Genomic DNA, 22,142 nt, shown 5'->3' on the forward strand with positions numbered 1-22,142 from the left:
TACGCTAGCAACGGGTGAGTGGTAGCAATCATCATTCCATTCGCACCCTAGCCCTTTCCAGTTCTGCCCTAAAGATTGGGCATAGTCCCGAGCACGCAGTGTATGCAACGCTCTCACAAAACGCGCCACGATCCCTGCAGAGAACGCAACTTTCGCTTTCATTGCTTGCTTGGTTTTCGCTTGGTACAGATACAGAAGGGGGATAGTACAATGGGCCTAACAATGGCCTGAGTGCTCGGAGCTGCGGCTCCCCCCAGTAAACTAAACTAAACTAATTTCGCTTGGTAACCTACCTGACCTCTGGCATGCTGCCCCTCTGTCCAGTCCCTTGCAAGATGCTGACGTGTATTCATAGTCCATAACACTTGATGGGGACTATCCGCATTCGTACCCTGCTGCTAAGGAGTTTCCTCGCATATTGCTCGGGGACCTCCACCACGGCCAGTTTTTTGTCTCGAGCATTTACAGAGATTGGTTACCTCTGGACATTCACGCTTTATGGCCTCCTCCACTTCGACCTTTTCTGTGAGGCAGTCAAGATTTCGAATTTCTGGAGAGCACATAGGCTATAGACTAGAAACGAAAGCCTACTCCCCGGCCATCAAGGCCTTGTACTCAGCGACGACGTCTTCCAGGCTGGTGGAGCAGTAGAGAGACGCGCTGAACTGTCTGGGCGGCACACTCAAGGTCACCCTCCTCTGGGTTCCCGGACATAGGAGCATAGAGGGGAATGAGCGACTCGCCAGATTGAGCAACCCTAACCTGAAGCATAATCATTCTAGGCCGGCAAGACGTTCAAAGCAATAAAGTATACATATTTTATGACTACGTGTAAACTGAAAATTTCAATATTCCATATATCAAAAACTAAGCGAAATATTGGAAAAAATCTATTATTTTGCTTGGTTTCGGTTCGCCTTACTGAAATCTATATTCAAATCAATGCGCCACGGAAAACGAAATCTCCCCTTTTATATTATTAACCTCAAAGCAATAATTCGAACTGGTTCCAGATCTTTCATTAATTTCTAAGCAATCGGAAATAAATTATTTCACTAAATCCCTTCACTGAATGTAATCAATGTTTCATGAGGGTAAAAGTAGTAAACCTTTTCTCCTTCTTATCTCAAGCGTCCGTTTCTTGTAAGAAATGTTTCGATGTCAAAAATAGGGGGATGTTGACGGCAACTTTCCTTTGACATTAGCAACATCTGATGTTGACAAAACCGCTTCGAAGGTTGTTCTTCGTTCTTGGCGCGTAGATGGTAAACAGAGGGTGGAGGTCCGCTTTATTATTTTGGAAGGAATAACACCACTTGTTCGGGATGTTCTTTTGATTTGCAAATGTGAAAATTATTTAAGCGGATTATAGCATGGAACCTGAACAAATTGAATGCGCCGACGAGTCGTCGAAGGAGATCAAAGCCATCGGGAAGGATACTGTTCACAGGATCTGTTCAGGACAGGTAAACAATAAATCGTGTAAATTTAATTTAATAGACTTCATGGGGGTGTTTTTCCCTTAGGTCGTCTTGAGTTTAGCAATTGCCGTCAAGGAGCTAGTAGAGAATTGCATAGATGCCGGTGCAACCCTTGTGGAAGTGAAACTCAAGAAACAAGGACTGGAGTCGATTGAGGTTGTGGACAATGGTGCAGGCGTTGAAGAGAAGAACTTTCAAGGATTGAGTAAGCATCAACTGGCTTTAATTAGTAGCGATTAAATGCTATACTTGCATACTGTGTGTTTGCGACAAATCATATAAGTTTAGTTAGAATCCTGAAACCTCAACAATTTACCATTTCCACTCCCAAACAGCTGCAAAGCATTACACTTCGAAACTCCGAGATTTCGAGGATTTACGGTCAGTGGACACCTTCGGGTTCCGAGGAGAAGCACTGAGTTCCCTATGCGCGTTGTGCGATGTATCAATAACAACTCGACACACCTCAGCTGAAATCGGTTAGAATTTAAACTTTCGATTCGTCTATCGCTAAGCCATCTACGATTCTTGATATTTCAGGAACCAAACTTGAACTGGACCATTCGGGAAACATAAAAATACAAACAGCATGTGCTCGCTGCATAGGGACGACAGTGACATTAACCAACATCTTTGGTACTCTTCCCGTGCGGCAAAGGGAGCTCTCCAAAAACATTAAAGCAGAATTCAATAAAATGTGCCAAATTTTACGAGCATATTGCCTTGTAACGAAAGGGGTTCGAATAATTTGTACAAATCAGAATAGCAAGGGCATATGGCAGACGTTCCTGTGCACGAGAGGCAGTCAAACCGCACTCGCTAACATCGAGGATATTTACGGAGCAAAAGAGATTCAGAATTTAATGGAAATCAAACAACCTGTTGAGGAAGGGAAAGAGGAGGGAAATATTCTTGATTTGCAAGACCTCAACACTAGCTTGGATATTAGTACATCCAATATAGAGCTAAGTCATTTAGCCAAGTTCAAATTCGAGGGTTGGATTTCGAGCTGCGCTCATGGAAGCGGTCACAAGCTTAAAGACCGTCAATACTTTTTTGTTAATTCCAGACCATGCGAACCAAAGCAGGTACGGAAAAATATATTTCAATTCTTAAGTAAATTGTTACCAAAAAATTCCAAAGAAGTTCATAACTCATCCGAATTTCCCAACCTTTCACTAGATAATCAAAGCGGTAAATGAAATATATCATCGTTACAATCTTCGTGAATATCCTTTCGTTTACCTGAACATCCTTACGTCTAAATCAGATGTAGATGTGAATCTAACGCCTGATAAGCGTCAGCTTCTTATCAACAATGAAAAGCTTCTCATCCTGGCTATAAAATTGGCGCTAACTAAAACATTCCAAGTCGTACCGTCAACATTTAGACCAGACCAGACAATTCATAGCGTAGACCTAAATAAAACTGCGGAGAAAGAGGACGATGATGAAAACTTTGATCTGACATCGTCTCAAGAAAAATTCAAATCGATGTTGTCGCAATGGAAAGCAACCGGAAATACTGGCGGTAACGAACCGATACCAAAAGTGACGAAAAGGAAACAGATGGATGAGATCACAGTTCAAAAAATGAAACTGGCCAAAATACAGCAATATTTGGAAAGAGATGCGGGGTCCAGTGTTCCATCGGCTAAGACGAGCCCTTGCAAAGTTCAGCAGAACGAGACAAGTAAATTGGCCATTAGATCACCGGAGAAGAGTGCTACTGAAGAGGAAGCAAGTAGCTCGAGTCCTAGCGCTGATACTGATGGTATGTTCCGTTATTTATATTATACGATCGAATATTAAGTGAACAATTGTAATAGATTAGATTTTTGTCTGCTATTCGTAGTCTACCAGGTGTACAAGCTTAAAGCCGCTGTTTGTTCACAGATGGTGTCAGTGAGCGTATCAAGCTGCTATGAGCACGCCATATTTTTTTTTAGTTCGACATTTGTCAACAATTGTCAGTGCATGTCATTAGCAATTTCATGCAAAAACATTTTTTTTCTCTTCAAAAATCATGTCCAGTTTTGTTTCCGGAAAGAAGCATTTGCGGGCAATTTTATTGGCATGGTATCCATAAATTACCCGAGAGGTAGAAAAAATGTGTAGATATTATAGCATTTTGAAGAAAGTTTTCTTTGGTTCCTATAAAAAAAAACGTGTTTTTCTTGAAAAAAACCGCGGGTTTAAGCTTGTACACCTGGTAGTCTAGACAAGGGGTAGCTTCCCTTCATCAGTACAAAGCTGAGTAGTAGTAGTAGAAGGGGGTAAATTGCTCCCGAAATAATAGGTTGGGGAAAAAGTAATGTCGTATTTGTGATCGAATTTTAACGCTTTATTTAACGTACTTAGAATTATCCGATTTAAGTCAAATATGCGCCGTTCTGTTCGCAAACTTGTTGCCATTTAGAAGGCAACTTCATTATCCCCCCCCCCCCCCCCCCCGCCCTCCTTATTTGCAAAAAACTCAGACAGCCACTTTTCGCAAGCCTCTTTTGAGGCCAACTTAGTACCACCAAGAGCGTTTTGCATGGACCGGAAGAGATGGTAATCACTTGGTGTCAGGTCCGGACTATACGGTGAGTGCGATAGGACATCCCATCCGAGCTCCCGTAGCTTCTGGCGGGTCATCAAAGATGTGTGAGGCCGAACGTTGTCCTGGTGGAACACAACACCATTCCTATCGACCAATTCTGGCCGCTTCTGGTCAATCGCCTGCTTCAAACGATCGAGTTGCTCACAGTAGAGAACCGAATTGAGGGTCTGGTCATAGTTGAGCAGCTCATAGTGGATGACTCCCTTTCAATCCCATCAAGCACACAGCAAAATCTTCCTGGTTTGCTCCAATTCGGGCTTGACGATGATTTGGGCCGGCTCGCCGCGCATCGACCACGATCTTTTTCGCTTGAGATTTTCGTACGTGATCCACTTTTCACTACCAGTCACCATTCGCTTCAAAAATGGGTCGAATTCGTTCCGTTTCAGCAGTGCACCGCAGGCCTTGATTCTTTGATTTTTTCCGTCGACTCGTGTGGCACCCAAACATCAATGAACAGTTGTGATTGTGACTATTCCAGATTATGATCAACCGCCTGTAAAAGCCGTGAAAATGGAAATATTTGAACCGATCTCAACCACTCGAAGTGAACAAGAAGTTCAAGCTATTGCTGAAACACACACATCATCAGTAGCGGCGTCTGATAGCGATGAAGAGCCTCCTTCGCAGGACCTCGTTTATGATGACGACAGCAATGATATTGGCAAAACATTTTTCGAGGAGAGTGAAACTATTTCAATTACTCCCGATGAGATTGAAGCTTTGGTAATACGCGAAGAAAAACTGGCCAAATCGTCTCGTGACAAAGCAAACCTCGCAAAGTTGAAGTTCAAAGCCGAGATAAATCCGAGTAAAAATAAAAACGCCGAAGAAGAACTTGAAGGAGGAATAACAAAGGATATGTTTGCAAGAATGGATATAATTGGACAGTATAACCTTGGATTTATTATCGTTAAATTTGATGATGATCTGTTCATTGTCGATCAACATGCAACCGATGAAATGTATAATTTTGAAATGCTTCAACGAAGCACACAACTACAATCTCAAAAATTGGCAGTTCCGAAAACGCTGGAATTTACCACAGTAAATGAAATGATTCTGATGGATAACCTGGAAGTATTCAAAGCAAATGGATTTGAATTTGAAATTGATCAAGAAGGTAGGCGTCCCTCCGATGTGGATTAAACACTTAAAACCCCAAACCGATTTTCAAATAATTAACGATAAATGCAACTTTATTTTCCATGTAAACTCAATAGCACCTGCCACAAGGAGAGTCAAGTTGCTCTCTAAGCCATTCAGTAAGAATTGGGAGTTCGGAAAGAACGACATCGACGAGTTGATTTTCATGCTTCATGATGCTCCTCCAAATACCATGTGTCGACCTTCACGTATTAGATCTATGTTTGCATCAAGAGCGTGTCGAAAATCTGTGATGATCGGAACAGCTTTGAAGCAAACTACGATGAGGCAATTGATTGATCATATGGGAGAGGTTGACAAACCGTGGGTAAGAGTTGGAAAAAAAATATTCAAAGAAAAAAAATTTATTATCTTCATCACTCATTTCAGAATTGTCCACACGGACGACCAACTATGCGTCATCTGGTGAATCTTGCAATGCTTAATGATCAAACGTAATTTTGTTTTTACTTTGTGATGTATATTGTGTACGTAGAATGACAGAGATTATATTTTATTGGAAACATTATGAAATAATATCAGTGAGTGAGGGCCCTCAAGAAGGATCACGTGACTACGATTAAGAAGTGGAAAAAAAATAAAACCAAAACTATCCAGATTTCCTTTTCTTTTAAATCCAATTATATTGGTGATAAATATTGGAAATATAATAACGAATCAGTCGACAATGTATCCTCCATGATTTTTTATGACCTGCTCGTGTCGCTTCTCATTGCCTCGACGATAAAAACCTCCCCGGTCTCGACTCGAAGAACTCGTCCCTGCAAGCCTGCAGTTCAACGTCATTCTTAAACGAAAGGCAACACATATCGTTATGAAGTAATCGGAAGAGAAGTAAATCGAATGGTGCCAAGTCGGGAGAATGAAGAAACAATTCCCAATCAAGAGTTTGAATTGCTTCCTTGGTCATGCTGGCGGTGTGAAGACGGACATCATCTTATTGAAAGGGGGCCTTATAACGCCGATAAGGCCGTTTTGCTGGATGGTTTCGTTAAGTCGTCGCATTTGTTGAACGTAAAGGCCTGTCTGATTCCGTCGAGCTTTTCCCTCCACAGTCCTACCACGCACAGATCATCTTCCGCGATGCAATCGCTCTTCATCGAACTTAACCGGGCATTCAGACCTTGTAGCGTCCTTCAATAAATCGGCCATGACTTATCGAGCAACTCGATATTCAATGGAGACTCAAGTCTTCCTAGGTCAAACCCTCTGCAAGCCCATTTCATTTCAATCTGCGTCGTACCTAAACCGAAATGATTATATCCGCGATCGATATGGGGTTGCATGGATCATAGAAAACGACGAGAGAGGCGTCTTCAATGATATGGTCATTCGCGCTAACGAGAATTTTCTCGCCAAGATTGGTTTGAATATCGAATGGCTTGATACGCTAGATTGTAGTGGCCACGGCTTTGCCTTGTCCAGAGACAATCTGAGTAGGAAGGAAATGCATTTAATAATATGCAATATTCACTCGTTAGCCTTCCCAATTTATTACTTTCAATTTACCCATTCCCATCCCTACATTCCAATTTCAACTTCAACATGTAACTTTTAAATTGAGCACTTTTATTTTATAAAAAAACTATTAGTCCCTTTCCCCTAACCCCATTTGCATTTCCACAATTTCAAATTTTATTTTAATTTCGCAAATAGTGCAAGCAAATAATGTGATAATGTAACGTTCCGGCATAGCGACGGGTTCACCGTGTTGGGTGCATGCTCTAGCCGTTTTGTTTTTTGTTTCTGGGCGAGGTATGGGGTTTTGTTCTTGTTGCTGAGACGACATGAACTTCGAAGTTCAAGGCCCTGTTTAGAGGACTGAGGACGAACGGGACCGGCTGATCGGAGGGGTAGCTGATGAACAGGAGATGGGATAGGAGATCGTTTTTGTTGGAGGTGGAGATTGGTCGCGAAGGATTCAGAAATTGTCGAGGTCGAATGTTGTGTTTATTTTCGGGCGGTTTGAAAATTAAGGAGGGAGACGCAGACGGTGGAGGATTATGTCTCTTGGATAACGCGCTTGAAAATTTCTTGGGCGTTAGGTTTAATTTTTGTGGTGCGGTTCGCCCCTTCTGAAATCAAAGTGAAAGTAAGCACACATTAGTGAGATTATCAAAGTGAACAATTAGAAAATAAGCGGCATCAAAAAAGAAAATTTTAACTTGAAGCTTAAGGAATCTGTGCTGTAAGAAGTATTTGAATTCTATCGCGGTTAGCTAATCAGCACCGCATTCCGATAATTTTGGCCCGTTCGGAAGACAGGAATCCGCCGTCGAAGAAGGTGAAGCCATCAAATGAGAAAAGAGGAGAGAACGTTTTTGGTCTTTTTGGAGAAATGTGAAAGTGACGATGAGATAAATCTGGAAAGAGGAACGAAGAGGTAATCTTAAAAAAAAGTATGTAAAAGATGGAATAGAATTGTCTTGCAAGGAAACTCGGAGAGAGCTAGACTCAGTTAGATAAAGGGCTCTTTCGGTATCCATTGCTATTTAGGGGAGCTGGTACTATCGCTGGAACACAGTCACATGCTATGTATCTGGTTTCGTGTTTTCGAGGAGGAAGTTTATATTATTTAATTTTGAGTAAAACAACTTCGCTTTGGTTACGAAACCATTTTAATGTTTTTTCTGGCTTAGTTACAATATATAAAACAAACTCCTTCACATCTACTAGTTTTCGCTGTGTGCTGTAAAATTACCAAATACTTTTAAGATATTAAAAAACCATCAGTTAGCATTTTTACTCGCCATCCTTTTTATTCTCTGCATCCCGTTTGCCTTCTGAAATATAAGGAGCTGATTTGAAATACATATTCTTCCCTCATTATTTCCCTTACCACTTTCAGCTGAAGGAGGTGGTGGTGTTGCGTTCGGCGGAGTGTTGGCAGCCGGCATCTGTGGTGGACCGTATCCACTATGATGATCTTCCATAGCCCCTCCATGCGGTTGCTGTTGAGGTGGTCCGCCATGCTCGCCGAAATGCATGGGTGGACCACCAGGTGGTGGCCTTGCAGCCATATAATGAGATGGTGGCGCAGGTCCATATTGTTGGTGATACGGATAAGGTGCATATTGCCCATATGGTTGTGGAGGGTGAGGTCCATATTGAGGTGCATAATATGGTGATCGTGGGGGACCTCCAGATGGTGGGTAGCCACCGTATGGTGGATGGGCCATACCCGGATGTTGGGGTATGTTTTGATGTGGAGCCATATGAGGTGGCAAATGATGTGGTGGAGGAGGACCATGGTGTTGGGGAATGGTCGGTGATCCCGTAGCTGCAGGTGGTACCGTTGAAGGTGTATCGGTTGCGGAACCTGGTGGAGGAGCCGTCTGCTGTAACATGGTGGTTTGTGTAGGTGCAGGTGGAGGAACATGGCTTGTAGGAGGCTAAAGAAAAAAATTGTATTAAAATTGTTATCGGAATGCAAATGGCGTAAAACTATCTATTCATTAGATCATTGCACATAAAGCTTGCTTGAGGTACCTAACCTGAATGGGTATTGCATTACATTTCCACACAATCAGAACATTTCCACTATTACCAAGCTGATGAACTTTCCATCATATCTAACCGATTACTGGACAGCAGGAAGGGCGACCATCAAAAGAATAACGGATTTATTAACCCAAGTTCGAAATTTTTGCCGTATTTTGCTTCATTATCCTCATAATGTTGTCTTTTCTTGTTTGGTTCTTTGTCTTATTTGTCACGAATAAGCGAATAATGGATTAAGGCCCGTATCCTAGACACTTTTATGCACAGAAAGAAAAAACCTCAAATTGATAGCAAGAGAGTGTGGCGTTATAGAGAAGAATGGAGGAAAAAAGAAAATAGAGGAAAGAAGATGTAGTGGCCGCGGCTTCGCAACGGGAGCGGGATTTTATTCGCCTTTTTCTGGTTTAATTTGGTCAAATAATGCATTCGATAGTGTGCAATTACCTTGAATTTCGCCGCATATTGCACATTATTGAATGCATTCGGGCGAATTAATCGTAATAGAGGGGAATGATTTGCCGCGTCCGTCAACGCTACTGAGTATGTTGCTGGCAACATGAACTCCAGGAGTTCAAGGCCAGGTTTAGCGGGACCGGCTCATCGAGAGACAACTGATGGGCACGGGAGAACAAAGGATCAAAGGGAGGACGTGAGTTTTTGGAGGACCGTTTTTATTTTCCGCGATTTTCCTTTTCAATCAAGGAGAATTTATCTAAAGACATTGTAATTTGTTTCCTGCAGTTTTCTCTGAATTTTTTGGATTTGATAGCCTGAAAACTTGCAAAGTTAGCCACCAAATTTTGTCTTTGTCGAGTGGAAAATCTGAATCGCAAAAAGGCCACTTAGTGTTGAGTTTCGTTCCTGCGTCAGTTTCGCTTGAAATTGTGTGACATCGAGTGCGAGCATTTGGGAAATTGCTCATAGTTTGGGAAGGTTTTTGCGTTCGGCGTAGAGAACACGCTATGCTTGTTTTCGACTCCAAATGTTTTTGATGATTTTCTTTTCGATTTTTATGAATTGTTGTACGGTTCCGAAGAAATACTATTCGGGAAGGAGTATTGGCTAGACTGTGTCATTGGCCGGTTGTAATTGTTGTATTTTACATTTACTCTTCCTCCCTGCTCACTCAATATCTCGGGAATCTTATCGCTCGGTCTTGTAATCCAGTTGCCTGCGAGTAGCGCGTGCATGAACAGAATTTCAAGAAAATTAAGGAATTTTCCTTTCACATTGCGACTGTAGTGTTCATTGAACGTCAGTTCCCACCGTTCATCAGGCAAGTCGTTGCGTTTCCCCGCAGCGTTTGTTATTCTTCACCGGAAAATTTACACGAAAACTAAACCTTTAACAACCCTGGCCTCGAATCTATGCCAATATTGACTCAGTATTTGACTCGTTCATCCTTCCAATTTCCGTCGGGGGTGAAAGTGTTGTGTAGGCTTTTTGAACAATTCTGAGGGGTTTCCGTTACATCTATTGGAACAATCGAGAGGATTCCTGATACCGCGAGGCAGCAACAGACCGCGGACCTTCACAGTCAATTCCGCCAACTTTTTATGTTTAGCTCTTCCCTCTAGGTCATCTTCGGCCACTCAGGATGGTCGCTTAACCATCTCGAAATCCCCTTTAGTTCATTACAAAGAAGTGGATGAAAGGTTGTACCTCGAAGAGAAGAAACTGTGAAGTCACAAAACAAATTATGATATGATGAAGAGTTTCAAATCTCCGTGCTCTTATACAATCCAATCAGATATTTCCTCCGAGACTTAACTTTCAACTATTAGAGCCTTGAAGAGAACGGATTCAGCTCATACATGGAGTTCCAAACTTTATCCTTGCTGTGAATTTCCGATGAGAGTTAGATTAGCAAGAGCACAAGGACTTAAGGGAAGAAAAAGCGTAACTAAGGCAAGGCACGTCGACAATATGGCCATTGGGATGAAAAATTTAAGCGGCACATCCAAGAATTGAGTGATTAGCGTCGTCAATGAACACCGATAAAAACACTGAACGGTTTTGATATACCAGCCATACTTCGAAATTTTCTCTTCGGATCGTGTTAGAGTAATTTGGCGTAGCGCACAAGTTCCTCTAGCACTAGGTGTCGTCCCAATAAGAAGAATATCGAGATTATCTACCTTGTGAACTCATATTAAAATCTAAGGTTGCTACATTCATGCTAAATATTTAAATACTTACCGGTGGCGTAGGTGTGTCATGTTTTTCAGGAGCTAAGTCCTTTAGAGATTGTTGAGATGCAAAATTTTGCTCATTCTTGTCCCCACCGTGATCCAATTTACGTGACTGCTTAGAAGATTTCGGTGTTTCTGGAGTTGGCATTGGCATTGGTTCCTTTTGAATGGATGGAGGCGTAGCAGGACGAATGACAGTTTGTATCGGTTTAGCTTTCTCAATTGTTGGAACTTTAATCGACGAACTGGGTGGTGCAGTTGTAGCTTTTGGTGGATCGATTTCCATTGGCTAAAATTCGATTGTGTAATTGAAATTATTATTTTGAATCAATTAGCAAGCATAAATGGAATTTCGCTTAGTATTTTTTAGATTACATCAAGCGTATTTCCTGATCGTTTTCGATTTTTTTTCTATTTCAAGCATCCATTACCTGCATAAATTTGTCAAGCACTATCATCTGCCAGACGGTTAAACATGAAATGCAAAAAATACAAGCAAATACAACTCTACCGTCCATTCGTGATATTTAACGTTCTTTATTTGTTTATATGGCTGTTATAGGAAATCCTCCCTTCCTAATCACATGTTTCTATCTTTTATTAAATAACATACCTCAGGCTCCTGTATTTGAGTATTTGGTTCGCTTCCTTTTGGCTGGCCTTGGTTCGATACAGGCGCACTTAAAGGAGGCTTCTGAGGTTCATCTGGTTTTACTTTCTGTTGTTGTGCGGATGCAGGATCATCAAAAACACGTTGGCGTTCCTTTTTAAGCTCATCATATTGCCGTTGAACCATTTTTTGAAACGTTTCTTCGTCAACAGCCGGTTTGCAGTGCTGTTCAAATATAAAGTGTTCAGCTTTAGAAATGAACTAGACATGAAGGATACTCAAAAATATAAAGCGTAATTTAGACTCTACCAGGTTGTTCAATAAGTTTTGCGGTTCAATAAGAGAGAGTGTTGCTACTAGCTTCAATTTTTTTTTTTTTATGTTGGTACACTCTTCATATGAAAGTATGTGAAGTTTCATTTCAATCTGTCAATTCATTCTTTGTTTACAAGCCGTTTAGTATCGACGTGTCACATTATTTTTTTTAGAATGAAAAAAATCAAGTATCGTGAAATGATTGAATTTTTATTTTTGGAAGGTTTAAAAGCAAAAGAAATTTATGAACGAATGTCGAAAGCGTATGCGGGCTCTTCGCCTTCAATTAGTACAGTAGAAGATAGTTTGCTGAATTTAAAAGTGGCCGTACAAGCCTTGAAGACGATCCACGTCAAGAACGTAAAAAACAGCAACAACTCCAGAAATCGTAGAAAAAATACAGGATATCGCCACCTCTCAGCCTTGATGAATGTCAAAACATATAGGGGGGCCAATATAGACTTGGATCACTATCTCGTTGGCGTCGAATAACAACACCATCCAGAATCCCCTCTGACAATCAGGTGAGAGTGAATACTGAAGCCATCTACAACGCAGCCCTCCGCAACACAAATAAGAGGGAAATAGATGCCGCAATAACCGCAGTCAACAGGGATCCTGGAGATGAAGCATCAACAAATGATCTTCACAATCACCTGAAGAACGTTATCATAAATATGGCCATAAACACACTTGGCCCCAGCCGCAAAGAGTCGGAACGACTGGTTTGACGATGAATGTAAGCTAGCAACGGAACGGAAGAATGTTCCATACCGAGTAATGCTGCATTCTCAAAGAACACGGGCACGCGCAGAGACTTATCACGAACTCCGGCGAGCGGAAAAGCGACTACACAGACGGAACAAGAAAGCCTGGGAGAACCAACAGGTCTGTTAAGTCGAAAAGTACAGGGAGCAACCGCACCAGGCCCGCAAGTTTTACCAACAAATCAGCAGGATGAAGCCTTACACACCTCGATGCTCATCCTGCCGAGACAAAGAGGGAAATCTGATTTCCGACAGAATGGGCATATTGAAGCGATGGGTTGAGTACTTTGATGAACTACTGAACAACCAGAACATCGGCGAGTTGGAAGTCCCGCCAACTGAAGACGACGGACAAATACTGCCACCACCAAGTATTGAAGAAACAGTCCGTGCAATTCACCGGCTTAAAAATCATAAGTTGCCGATGGAATTACAGCCGAATTGGTTAAATATGGAGACGACCAATTACACCAAGTGGTTCATCAACTTGTGCTCAAGGTGTGGGACAGCGAATCAATGACTGGCAAAGAGGCATTATCTGTCTCATACATAAAAAGGGAAATATCACACAGTGCAGCAATTATAGAGGTATCACGTTGCTGAGTACCATCTATAAGATAGGCCGAATAGCCCCATACACCCAGAATATCATTAGCCCATACCAAAGAGGCTTCACTCCAGGCAAATCAGATTTTCTCTCTGCGGCAAGCGATGGAAAAATTGTTGCAATATGGACATCAGTTGCGCCATCTTTTCATCGACTTTAAAGACGCCTATGATAGCATAGCCAGGATAAAACTGTATACGGCCATGAGAGAATTTGGTATCCCGACGAAAATGAAAAGACTGACTAAGCTGGCCCTGACCAATGTGCGAGGCCAGATAAAAGCAGCAGGATCACTCTCAAGATCAGTCAAAATCAACAACGGTCTATGGCAAGGGGATGCTCTATCATGCGTCCTCTTTAACCTGGCCCTCGGGAAAGTGATCCGTGATGCTGAGGTAAATGCAAGGGATAAGATCCTCTTTAAATCCACCCAACTACTGGCCTATAGTGACGATATCGACATCATAGGAAGAACGACCCGAGACGTACAAACTGCCTTCATCCAGATCGAGCAGGCGATGATCAGCGCGAGATCTTGGGCCGCACATCAATGAAGGCAAGACAAAATATATGGTCGCAACGTCAGCACCGAAGACGAATCAACCAACATCAAACCGCACTGGTCAAACACGAAGAAGAATAAGGGTAGGAGAATACAACTTTGAGACCGTTGACAATTTCTCCTATCTAGAGTCCAAAATCACAACCGATAACAGCTACGATGATGAAATCCGCACACGGTTGTTGGCAGCAAACAGAGCCTATTTCAGCTTACAAAAACTGTTCTGCTCGAAACGTCTCACCTCTTACTGTGCAAGACAATGATCTTGACACTCCTCATGTATTCCTCGGAAACCTGATTTCTTAGCAAGAAAAATTGCGAACTCTTGGCCGCTTTCGAGAGAAGAATCCTCCAAAAAATGTTTGGCCCCCTACATAAGGATGGACGATTCCGTAGCCTACATAACGACGAAATCTATGAGCGATACCGTGACCGTCAGGTTGTGGATAAAATCCGGCTCAATAGGTTACGGTGGGCGGGTCACTTAATTCGTATGGATGAGGATGATCCAGTCCGGAAAGTCTATAAGGACAATATCTATGGTAGAAAAAGAAGACGAGGTAGACCCTGAGATGGAACGACGGCGTAGGTCAGGACGCCAAACAGCTTTTAGGGATATCGAATTGGTGGACCTCGGCGCAAAACCGGGATGTCTGGAGTTCCTTATTAAGGCAGACCTAGACCGGATGCCGGTTGTTGCGCCGTTGATAATGATGATGAGGTCATCACAGTTCAGTTACTTTAGGGATGGAATTCATAAATTGGAATCTCGCTGGAACAAGTGTATTGATGTTCACGGAGACTATACTGAATAATAAAATGTATTTCAAACCATAAAAATGTGTTTTTCTTTTCGATCCGCAAAACTTATTAAACAACCTAGTATAGTCATAAATAAAAAAAATCCTCCATGCGCGTTGAAGGGAATGAAAGTTGACTTCACAGGACATTACTAACTCTTAATTATGAATCCACACTTTCTATAAATATTACCTTTTTCAACTCCTCTTGAAACATTTCACTAGATTCAATCAATTTGCGTTTCTTCGCTTCAAATTTCTCCTCCATTTGCTGTAATTCCGCTTCCAACTTCGTCTGATGCATTGTCAAAGAAGTAACTTGACGCTTTAACACTTGCATTCTTTGAGTCGTCACAACAGACCGAACATCTGGGACAACACTATCTGAGAATATCTCATTAATTAGTCTATGGTTTCTAAGAAAGCGAGCATATGCTACATGCTTAAATGAGTAACCATCGTCTTGATCTGAAATGGTATCAATTAGTTATGTGCACTTCTAGACCAGTCATCCTTAATACCATCTTCGTCTTCTGCAGGCTGAATATCAATCCTTCGCTCCTGTTGGCTTTTAGAGCTTGCACGAGGAGTTTCGTGAACATCAGCGTCAACACTTGCTAGAGTTTGAAAGTAAAGAATGTTTTGCATTCATTAGATAGCAATATTACTAGCGAGAAATTTCCTTGGGCTCAATATAAGAAAATATATTTATATATTCATTTTCGGGATTGGAATTCCCGAAAATGAACATAAACTTGATTATAGGACAATGAACATGGATTATAAGTGATGTATGTAAGCAATGATATTATTAATGACAATGTTTTCAACCCTTAACCAGAGGCATCTTAAACTTGGTTTAAAAGCGTTTAGTGACTTCCTTTGCAGATGATAAATCTATTTTAAAATTAATATAAAGCATTGATCCTGTAACAAATGTAGCTCACGCATTTACTCGCGATATATTTGCCTCCCGAATTAAGAGTCAATGTGCACAAACAATATTCAAACACAACAATATTCTGGCTGAGTGACGTGAGAATCGAGCAGTGCATTGTAATTTTAAATAGATTTTTACATTTGAATTTTAAAAATGTTTTTCTCTTTCTCATTTTTCATCTACATCTGCATCTAGGCAATAAGTGAATGCACTGCTAACAATCCTCAATTCACTTATTCAAATCGTTTCTTAACGTACCAGATTTGACTTTATTTTTAGCGGAAGTGAAAGCCAAATATGCGGGTGAGCTATGGTAAAGTTTCAAACTTTTCTCATATTCAATCTGTAAGGAAAAAAAAACAGACAAAACACAAACAAACCATTAAACTAATGAAACCAAATGAAACACCAACAAATGACGAGGTTATAAATGAAGTGTGGTTTCAGATCTTGATGGAATAAATATGAGTATGTGCTGTACGAAAAAATATAGTTAGAAGCAACCACAAGCAAATGGACACCCCGTGATGTGAAACAAGATCTTTGAAATTTCGGAAAACTTTGATTGTACCTCGTTGTTTGGTCTTATATTTATTCCATACTATATACTCTGGACTGGAGTGGAATGTTTTCAAAGCTTCTTGATATTTTACCTTCAAGATCAAATAAATATACAAAGAAAATTGAAAGATTTCTCAACATATTTGTCGATTAATAAACTAGAATTCAAAGCGACAACTAAACTTTAACTTTTTGACAACATTAAATAGGTTTAGTAACTAATATAGTAAAAAATGCACCTTTTCAGCTTCATATTCGTCGATATACTCTTGCTTCTCTGCATCCGGTAAGTTCTTCCACATACTCCCAATTTTTTTTCCGATTTCCCATAATTTCAAGTCAGGATTTGCCGCTTTCACGCTATCCCAAACCTTTTTCGAATATCGCATATACGGCATCAACGGCTTCTCTGGCGGTTTTGGCGGTTTCGGTATACGCGAGTCGGCCTAAAGGGGGAAACTTAAATTAATCCTCCGTTTCAAACTAGTGTTGAAGCCATTACTTTACTTACAACAGCTGCGCCACCCTTCCCAGTCTTCTGTGGCGTGAATGCTGGATTGCCATGATTATTATGTGCGAAAAGTGGTGGAGCATCCTTATTACGTTCCGCTGCTGAACTACTCCCGGACGCTCTCAAACGCTCTGAATAAATATGTAAAAGTCCATAATGATTCAATACTTTCCAAACAACGACATCAGTCGCCCTTACATGTCTTTAAATTAAATTAACTAATTTAAAACAAACACAAAATCAAGCAAAATTAAACATACTCAACTAAAAGCGTCTCTCATTTGACAAAGCATAAGAAAGCTAACAGACAATCATACTCTTCCGTTATCCTTTGCTAGTTTACACAATAATCCTTCTCAAGGCTCTTTACGAAATCAAAAAAATGTTCAACTGTGTACTTATCTCATTTTGCAATTTTAATTTTAGGAACTATGTGGTAATTTTGACACTGTATTCTATAACTTTACCTTTTAGAATGTTGGAAGTTGCAGGTGCTGATGGCGACATCATATCTAAGGGAAATACATGATAACAACATAGCCCTAAAATCTGTTTATCCAATTGGGTTTTTTGAGATTCATTTGTTAAATTAAACTAAACAACTTAAATAATTTAATTCTATACAATTTTCTCTTAGCATGATTGTTGCAGTTTACTCTCATCCATTACGATTAATAGTAATCAAGCCGTCAATGCAATGTACCATATGCACTACTATGTATACATTATCGAAAATCTAATAGTTAATTGGTCGTGATTTGAACGAATAGTTACTGAAAGATCATTTACACAAATCTGAGTTTTGATTGGAATGGAATGCGGTTTTGGTAGTTACTTCGATTGTATCAACTATGAATCAACAGGGAGATGGCCGAGTTGGTTCAATATTTAGTTCTCTATCTTATATGTCCCAAACTTGAATCGGTACGTCCAGTATATTTATGTACTTATGTGTGCTCGTCCCGCTGTTGGGGTGCTCTAAGGTGGCGAGGATGCAAACGGGGCAGCAACGTTGTAAACCCTATCGGACACTAAATGACCAAAGAGAATCTCTACGTTTTAGCACCCTGAAACGCTGTATTCACATTGACTTGCTGGTCGTGATGCAGTACGCGAATCCTGCAAAGTCTTAGGCGATCACCCCTGAGTGGCTTCGGAGACGAAGCAAGAGTATTAGAGGAGGATAGAAAAGGAGTAGAAGAAAAAATATAAAAAGAGAATATCTCTTACTGAAGGGGAATTAAAATATTACATTCTGAAATAGCATTACAGTCAGCTCGCCAGATGACGAACCCATATGCATCCACATGCATAATCAACTTTGTTATTGAATGCGAGTTATGTTGATAGTACAGCATACCTATGGTGGCCTTTTTTAAGGTTTTTGTAAACATTTACTCAGAAACGGCTGAACCGATTTTTACAAAATTTGGTAAGAACATGTGGTCTGTGTGTCCCTTTACAAGCAGCGAGGGGCGCCATTTTGTGCTGAATTCCCATACATGCGAAAGGAAAGTGTAGATTTTTTCACAGAACATGGTCATGTGGGATATCAAATGAAAGGGCTCAATTAGTACTTTTCGAAACTCTTCTCTGATCTTTTTTCTGATATTGGGTAAAACCTAGGGAAGGTAGGGCACAACATGTGTGCTCCAAAAAGTGAAACAGGTCTCATTCTCAGAAGCTACCCAACCGAAAAATCTGAAAAAATCACAATGATGCAACTATATGAAATCTAGGCCTCAAAATACATCACATTCCGATATCTGCACAAATAAAGTTAAAAATAGTATATTACCATTTTTTAGAAATCTCTTAGTTTTAGGAGTTTGTGGCACCAAAACGGCGCACTACCGCGCTAATTGGGCTCGGAGCGGCCATTGATACCTTTCCTACTTACCTATCTTTGCGACAAGCAGAATGAGTCATAGTAGCCAAAACATGTAAAATGCAGGAAAGTGTATTTAACGGCCAGAGGATTTTGGGCGTTCTGCATGCGTGGGTTGTTTCAAAAAAATGAAGAACATGAATGCATTTTCCCTAATTGAGATTACGTTTAGAAAAATAGACAATAAATTTCTCTTACTAAATATTTCACTTCGCTTTGAAGACAGTGTAGACTATGGGGGCCAGTACACATAAAAATGCACAACATGGAAAACGTCTGCCTCATTTTAGAAGTGATCATAGGGTATTATGGCATAGATCCAACGCAACATCTTCGTCTCCATAACTGCAAGGCGACTGTATTGTCGTTTGTAGCCAGCCAGCAATCGGAGCCTTAGAGTTCGACGTTGAGTAATAGTTTTGTTTCGAGATACTAAAAATTACTCAGTTCTGGGAAGGGCCAAGACAACTTTTCAGAGAATATCTCTATCTGATCGTACACGATCAGTATTTCATTGGTCTGGCGTGAGGTACAGGGTGCGGCAGCATAACTTCCTTTTTTAAAATGCGCGCCACTCAGTTAGTTGATGTCATAGCGGTGCGCTAGTGGTCTCGTTCAAGAGGGGATACTGTAAAGTTTTGTCCCGACACGGTTCAGTCGCCATCATGCGTTGGAATAGTGAGGAGCGTGCCTTTGCCGTTGAGGTTTACTTTTCAAGCGGATGTTCGGTTATTGCAACACAGCGTGCATTTCGGAATCGCTTTAATTTAGCCCCGTTGGCTCCCGTCCCAGACCGCAAATCAATTGTTACATGGGTCACTACATTCAGACAAACTGCAAGTGCGACAAAAGGAAGAACTGGAGTCCCTCGGCCCGTTAGATCACCTGAGAACATTGAAGCAGTGAGAGCGTCAATGTTGCGATCGCCACGGCGTTCTGCGCGCAAACACGCATCTGCCCTTGGACTATCCGATCGTTCTGTGAGAAGAATTCTTCGTGATGATCTTCATTTTCATCCCTATAAGATGGCGATAGTGCAGGAACTTTCAGAACGTGACTTCAATTCTCGGATGAACGCGTGTGAGCTTCTTCTTGATGTCGTTCCCGAGGGTGCTATTGTTTTTTTTAGCGATGAAGCCCATTTTCATTTGTGTGGGTCGGTTAACAAACAAAACATGCGCTACTGGGCTGACACCAACCCTCGAGAATTGCATCAAAAGCCTTTGCATTCACCCAAAGTCACAGTGTGGTGTGCAATTTCCTCAGCTGGAATTATTGGTCCCTGGTTTTTTGAGGAAAATGAGATTACAGTGACAGTGAATTCGGACCGGTATGTAAACATGCTACAGAATTTTTTTTTCCCACGGCTAGAAAATTTGGATTTGGGGGACACTTGGTTCCAACAAGACGGTGCAACAGCACACACTTCAAGAGCATCGATGGCTGTTTTGAGGGAACACTTTCATGAGCGCCTTATCTCAATTAGAGGCGATTTGGAATGGCCGGCACGCTCTCCCGATCTGTCCCCTTGTGATTTTTTTCTATGGGGTTTTTTGAAATCCCGTGTTTATGTGAACCGTCCAAGAACCCTACAAGATTTGAAGACCAACATCCAAGAAGAAATCTTATAAAAAATAAATAAATATTTTCCGATGCATACAATAGTTTTTATTGAGTTTTGAAAAAAGGAAGTTATGCTGCCGCACCCTGTAGAATGACAAAATTATGTCAGACGACATGCTTATATCGTAGTGACTGATGGGCTGAAGAATATTTAAATTTTAATCTGTCAGTCCGTCTGTACTGATGGTTGCCATTGTGTTGTTAGTTTGAAAATGAATTTCGAATGGTTCGGAGGTTGAAACCCATGCAACAAGGAGTACTTTTTTGTCGTCTTGTTTATACTAACACATCAATCTAATAGCAAAAATGATCTCGAGCAACTTGTCCAAAAATGGAATGATCGCCTCATGCAACACGGTCTCAAATTGAATCTAGACAAAACTGAATTTTCGATGACCGATCCCCATGAAACAGGCACAATCACTGTCAGCGGCAGTGATCTGCCCAGAACTGAGCGATTTAAATACCTCGGGTCAATGCTATCAGCCAATGAAAATTGCGTTATGAAATTGCTCACACATTAACGCAACCTGGGTGAAGTGGCTTTCCACAACTGGTGTTCTTTGTGATCGACTTATCAACGAACATCTCAAATCTAAAATTTACCGCAATGTCGTCCGTCCTGTCGCTCTCAATGGTTCTGAGTGTTGGCTGACTATAAAAGACAATGAACGGCGCCTTGCGGTAATAGAGACGAAGATGTTGCTTTGGGCTAGTGGCGTGACAAGGTTTGATCACATCCGAAATGAGGATATCCGCGATCGTTATGGGGTTGCATCGATCGTGGAAAATTTGTGAGAGGCTTCTTCGATGGTATGGTCACGTAATTCGTGCTAACGAGAATTCACTTGCCAAGATTGGTCTGAACATCGAAGTCGATGGTAAACGACCAAAAGGCAGGCCTAAACAACGGTGGCTTGATACGCTGGGTGGGGATTTAAAGCCTCGAGATTACACCCAGATTAGGCATTCGATAAAGCTAAATGGCGAAACCGATCACGACGAGCCGACCCCGCTTGTGAACGGGACAAAGGCTGAAGAAAAGGAAGAATGCATCATGCCATTTTTGGTGAATTGACTTACGGCAGAATGATGAATTACTGATCATGTAAGGTCAGCCTAAGCAACCAACTAAATCTATTTATAAAATTTCAACTGTTTTATTACTGACAATCTACCAACCCGAAAACTCAATTTTGGAAAAAGTAGCTATATTAGAAAGAAACAAACTTGCAGCTTTGAGATATTGTGCAATTAACTCCTCCACTTGCACCTCCACAAACAGAGCAAGCATAGCTAAAAGGTCCAAGTGCAGCGAAAGTAACAAACCAAAACCATCCCATCCTTCAAAAATTCAATCAGCCTCTATTCGATCATTTCCATTTAAAATATTTCTGTCTTAAAGCTTATTTTCAATACCATGCTTTCCTCTCAATATATATTCAATGGAAAATATTACAATCAAAGAACTTGGAAAACTTACGACCGCCTGAACCACCTGAACCTCCAGCCGACATGTTTGCCGCTACTTGCTTATAGTTAGCCGGCAACGCCATCACGTCCAGTTTTCGCGTTCCCGTTGGCGTAGAATGGAAATCTGCTAATCAACTCTTCTTATATTGCACTTTTTGACAGTATTTATGTCACACTAGTAGAACAATATCCATTAAATTAGAAGAAATTTATCTCCACAATCACTAAACAATACCGACATGTCAAGCCGTCGTCAAGAAATTATCAGATGAAGTTTGCCACATTTCGAAAAATTTCAAATGAAAAAATATGATCGTTCAATGTTCAATTTATAGATATGAACATTCGTTTCACGCGATTCTTGGCATATTTAAATAATTACTGCCCTATCCTGTAAATTGGATGAATTTTTGTAAATCTTATTTTTCATCTATATATTTCTTAGGAAAATTTCTTACGCACCAAAGGACGTTCTAAATCATGCAATCGGCACTCTCCATTGTGAACCTACATATGTCAAATGAAGTTCGATCAACGGT

At 40.9% G+C, this 22,142-nt stretch overlaps 2 protein-coding genes across 2 annotated transcripts; one reads left to right on the forward strand and one right to left on the reverse strand.

Annotated features, from left to right (window-relative positions):
* Positions 1-1,210: 1,210 nt before the first annotated feature.
* LOC119650811 (mismatch repair endonuclease PMS2) lies at positions 1,211-5,708 on the forward strand. The gene is made up of 8 exons (XM_038053948.1): positions 1,211-1,466; positions 1,527-1,686; positions 1,817-1,960; positions 2,022-2,569; positions 2,664-3,255; positions 4,568-5,209; positions 5,310-5,560; positions 5,623-5,708. The coding sequence occupies exons 1-8, from the start codon at positions 1,374-1,376 to the stop codon at positions 5,689-5,691; spliced, it is 2,499 nt and encodes an 832-aa protein (XP_037909876.1). The 5' UTR covers positions 1,211-1,373; the 3' UTR covers positions 5,692-5,708.
* Positions 5,709-7,853: 2,145 nt separating this feature from the next.
* Positions 7,854-21,880, reverse strand: LOC119652566 (pollen-specific leucine-rich repeat extensin-like protein 1). The gene is made up of 11 exons (XM_038056779.1): positions 21,614-21,880; positions 17,087-17,131; positions 16,611-16,750; positions 16,348-16,554; positions 15,802-15,890; positions 15,129-15,220; positions 14,801-15,075; positions 11,560-11,781; positions 10,954-11,235; positions 8,093-8,645; positions 7,854-8,036 (listed from the first exon to the last, which is right to left on the reverse strand). The coding sequence occupies exons 1-11, from the start codon at positions 21,684-21,686 to the stop codon at positions 7,996-7,998; spliced, it is 2,019 nt and encodes a 672-aa protein (XP_037912707.1). The 5' UTR covers positions 21,687-21,880; the 3' UTR covers positions 7,854-7,995.
* Between the last annotated feature and the right edge of the window lie 262 nt (positions 21,881-22,142).

The sequence above is a fragment of the Hermetia illucens genome, chromosome 3 (assembly GCF_905115235.1).
Source record: "Hermetia illucens chromosome 3, iHerIll2.2.curated.20191125, whole genome shotgun sequence".
Classification (NCBI taxonomy): Eukaryota; Metazoa; Arthropoda; class Insecta; order Diptera; family Stratiomyidae; genus Hermetia; species Hermetia illucens.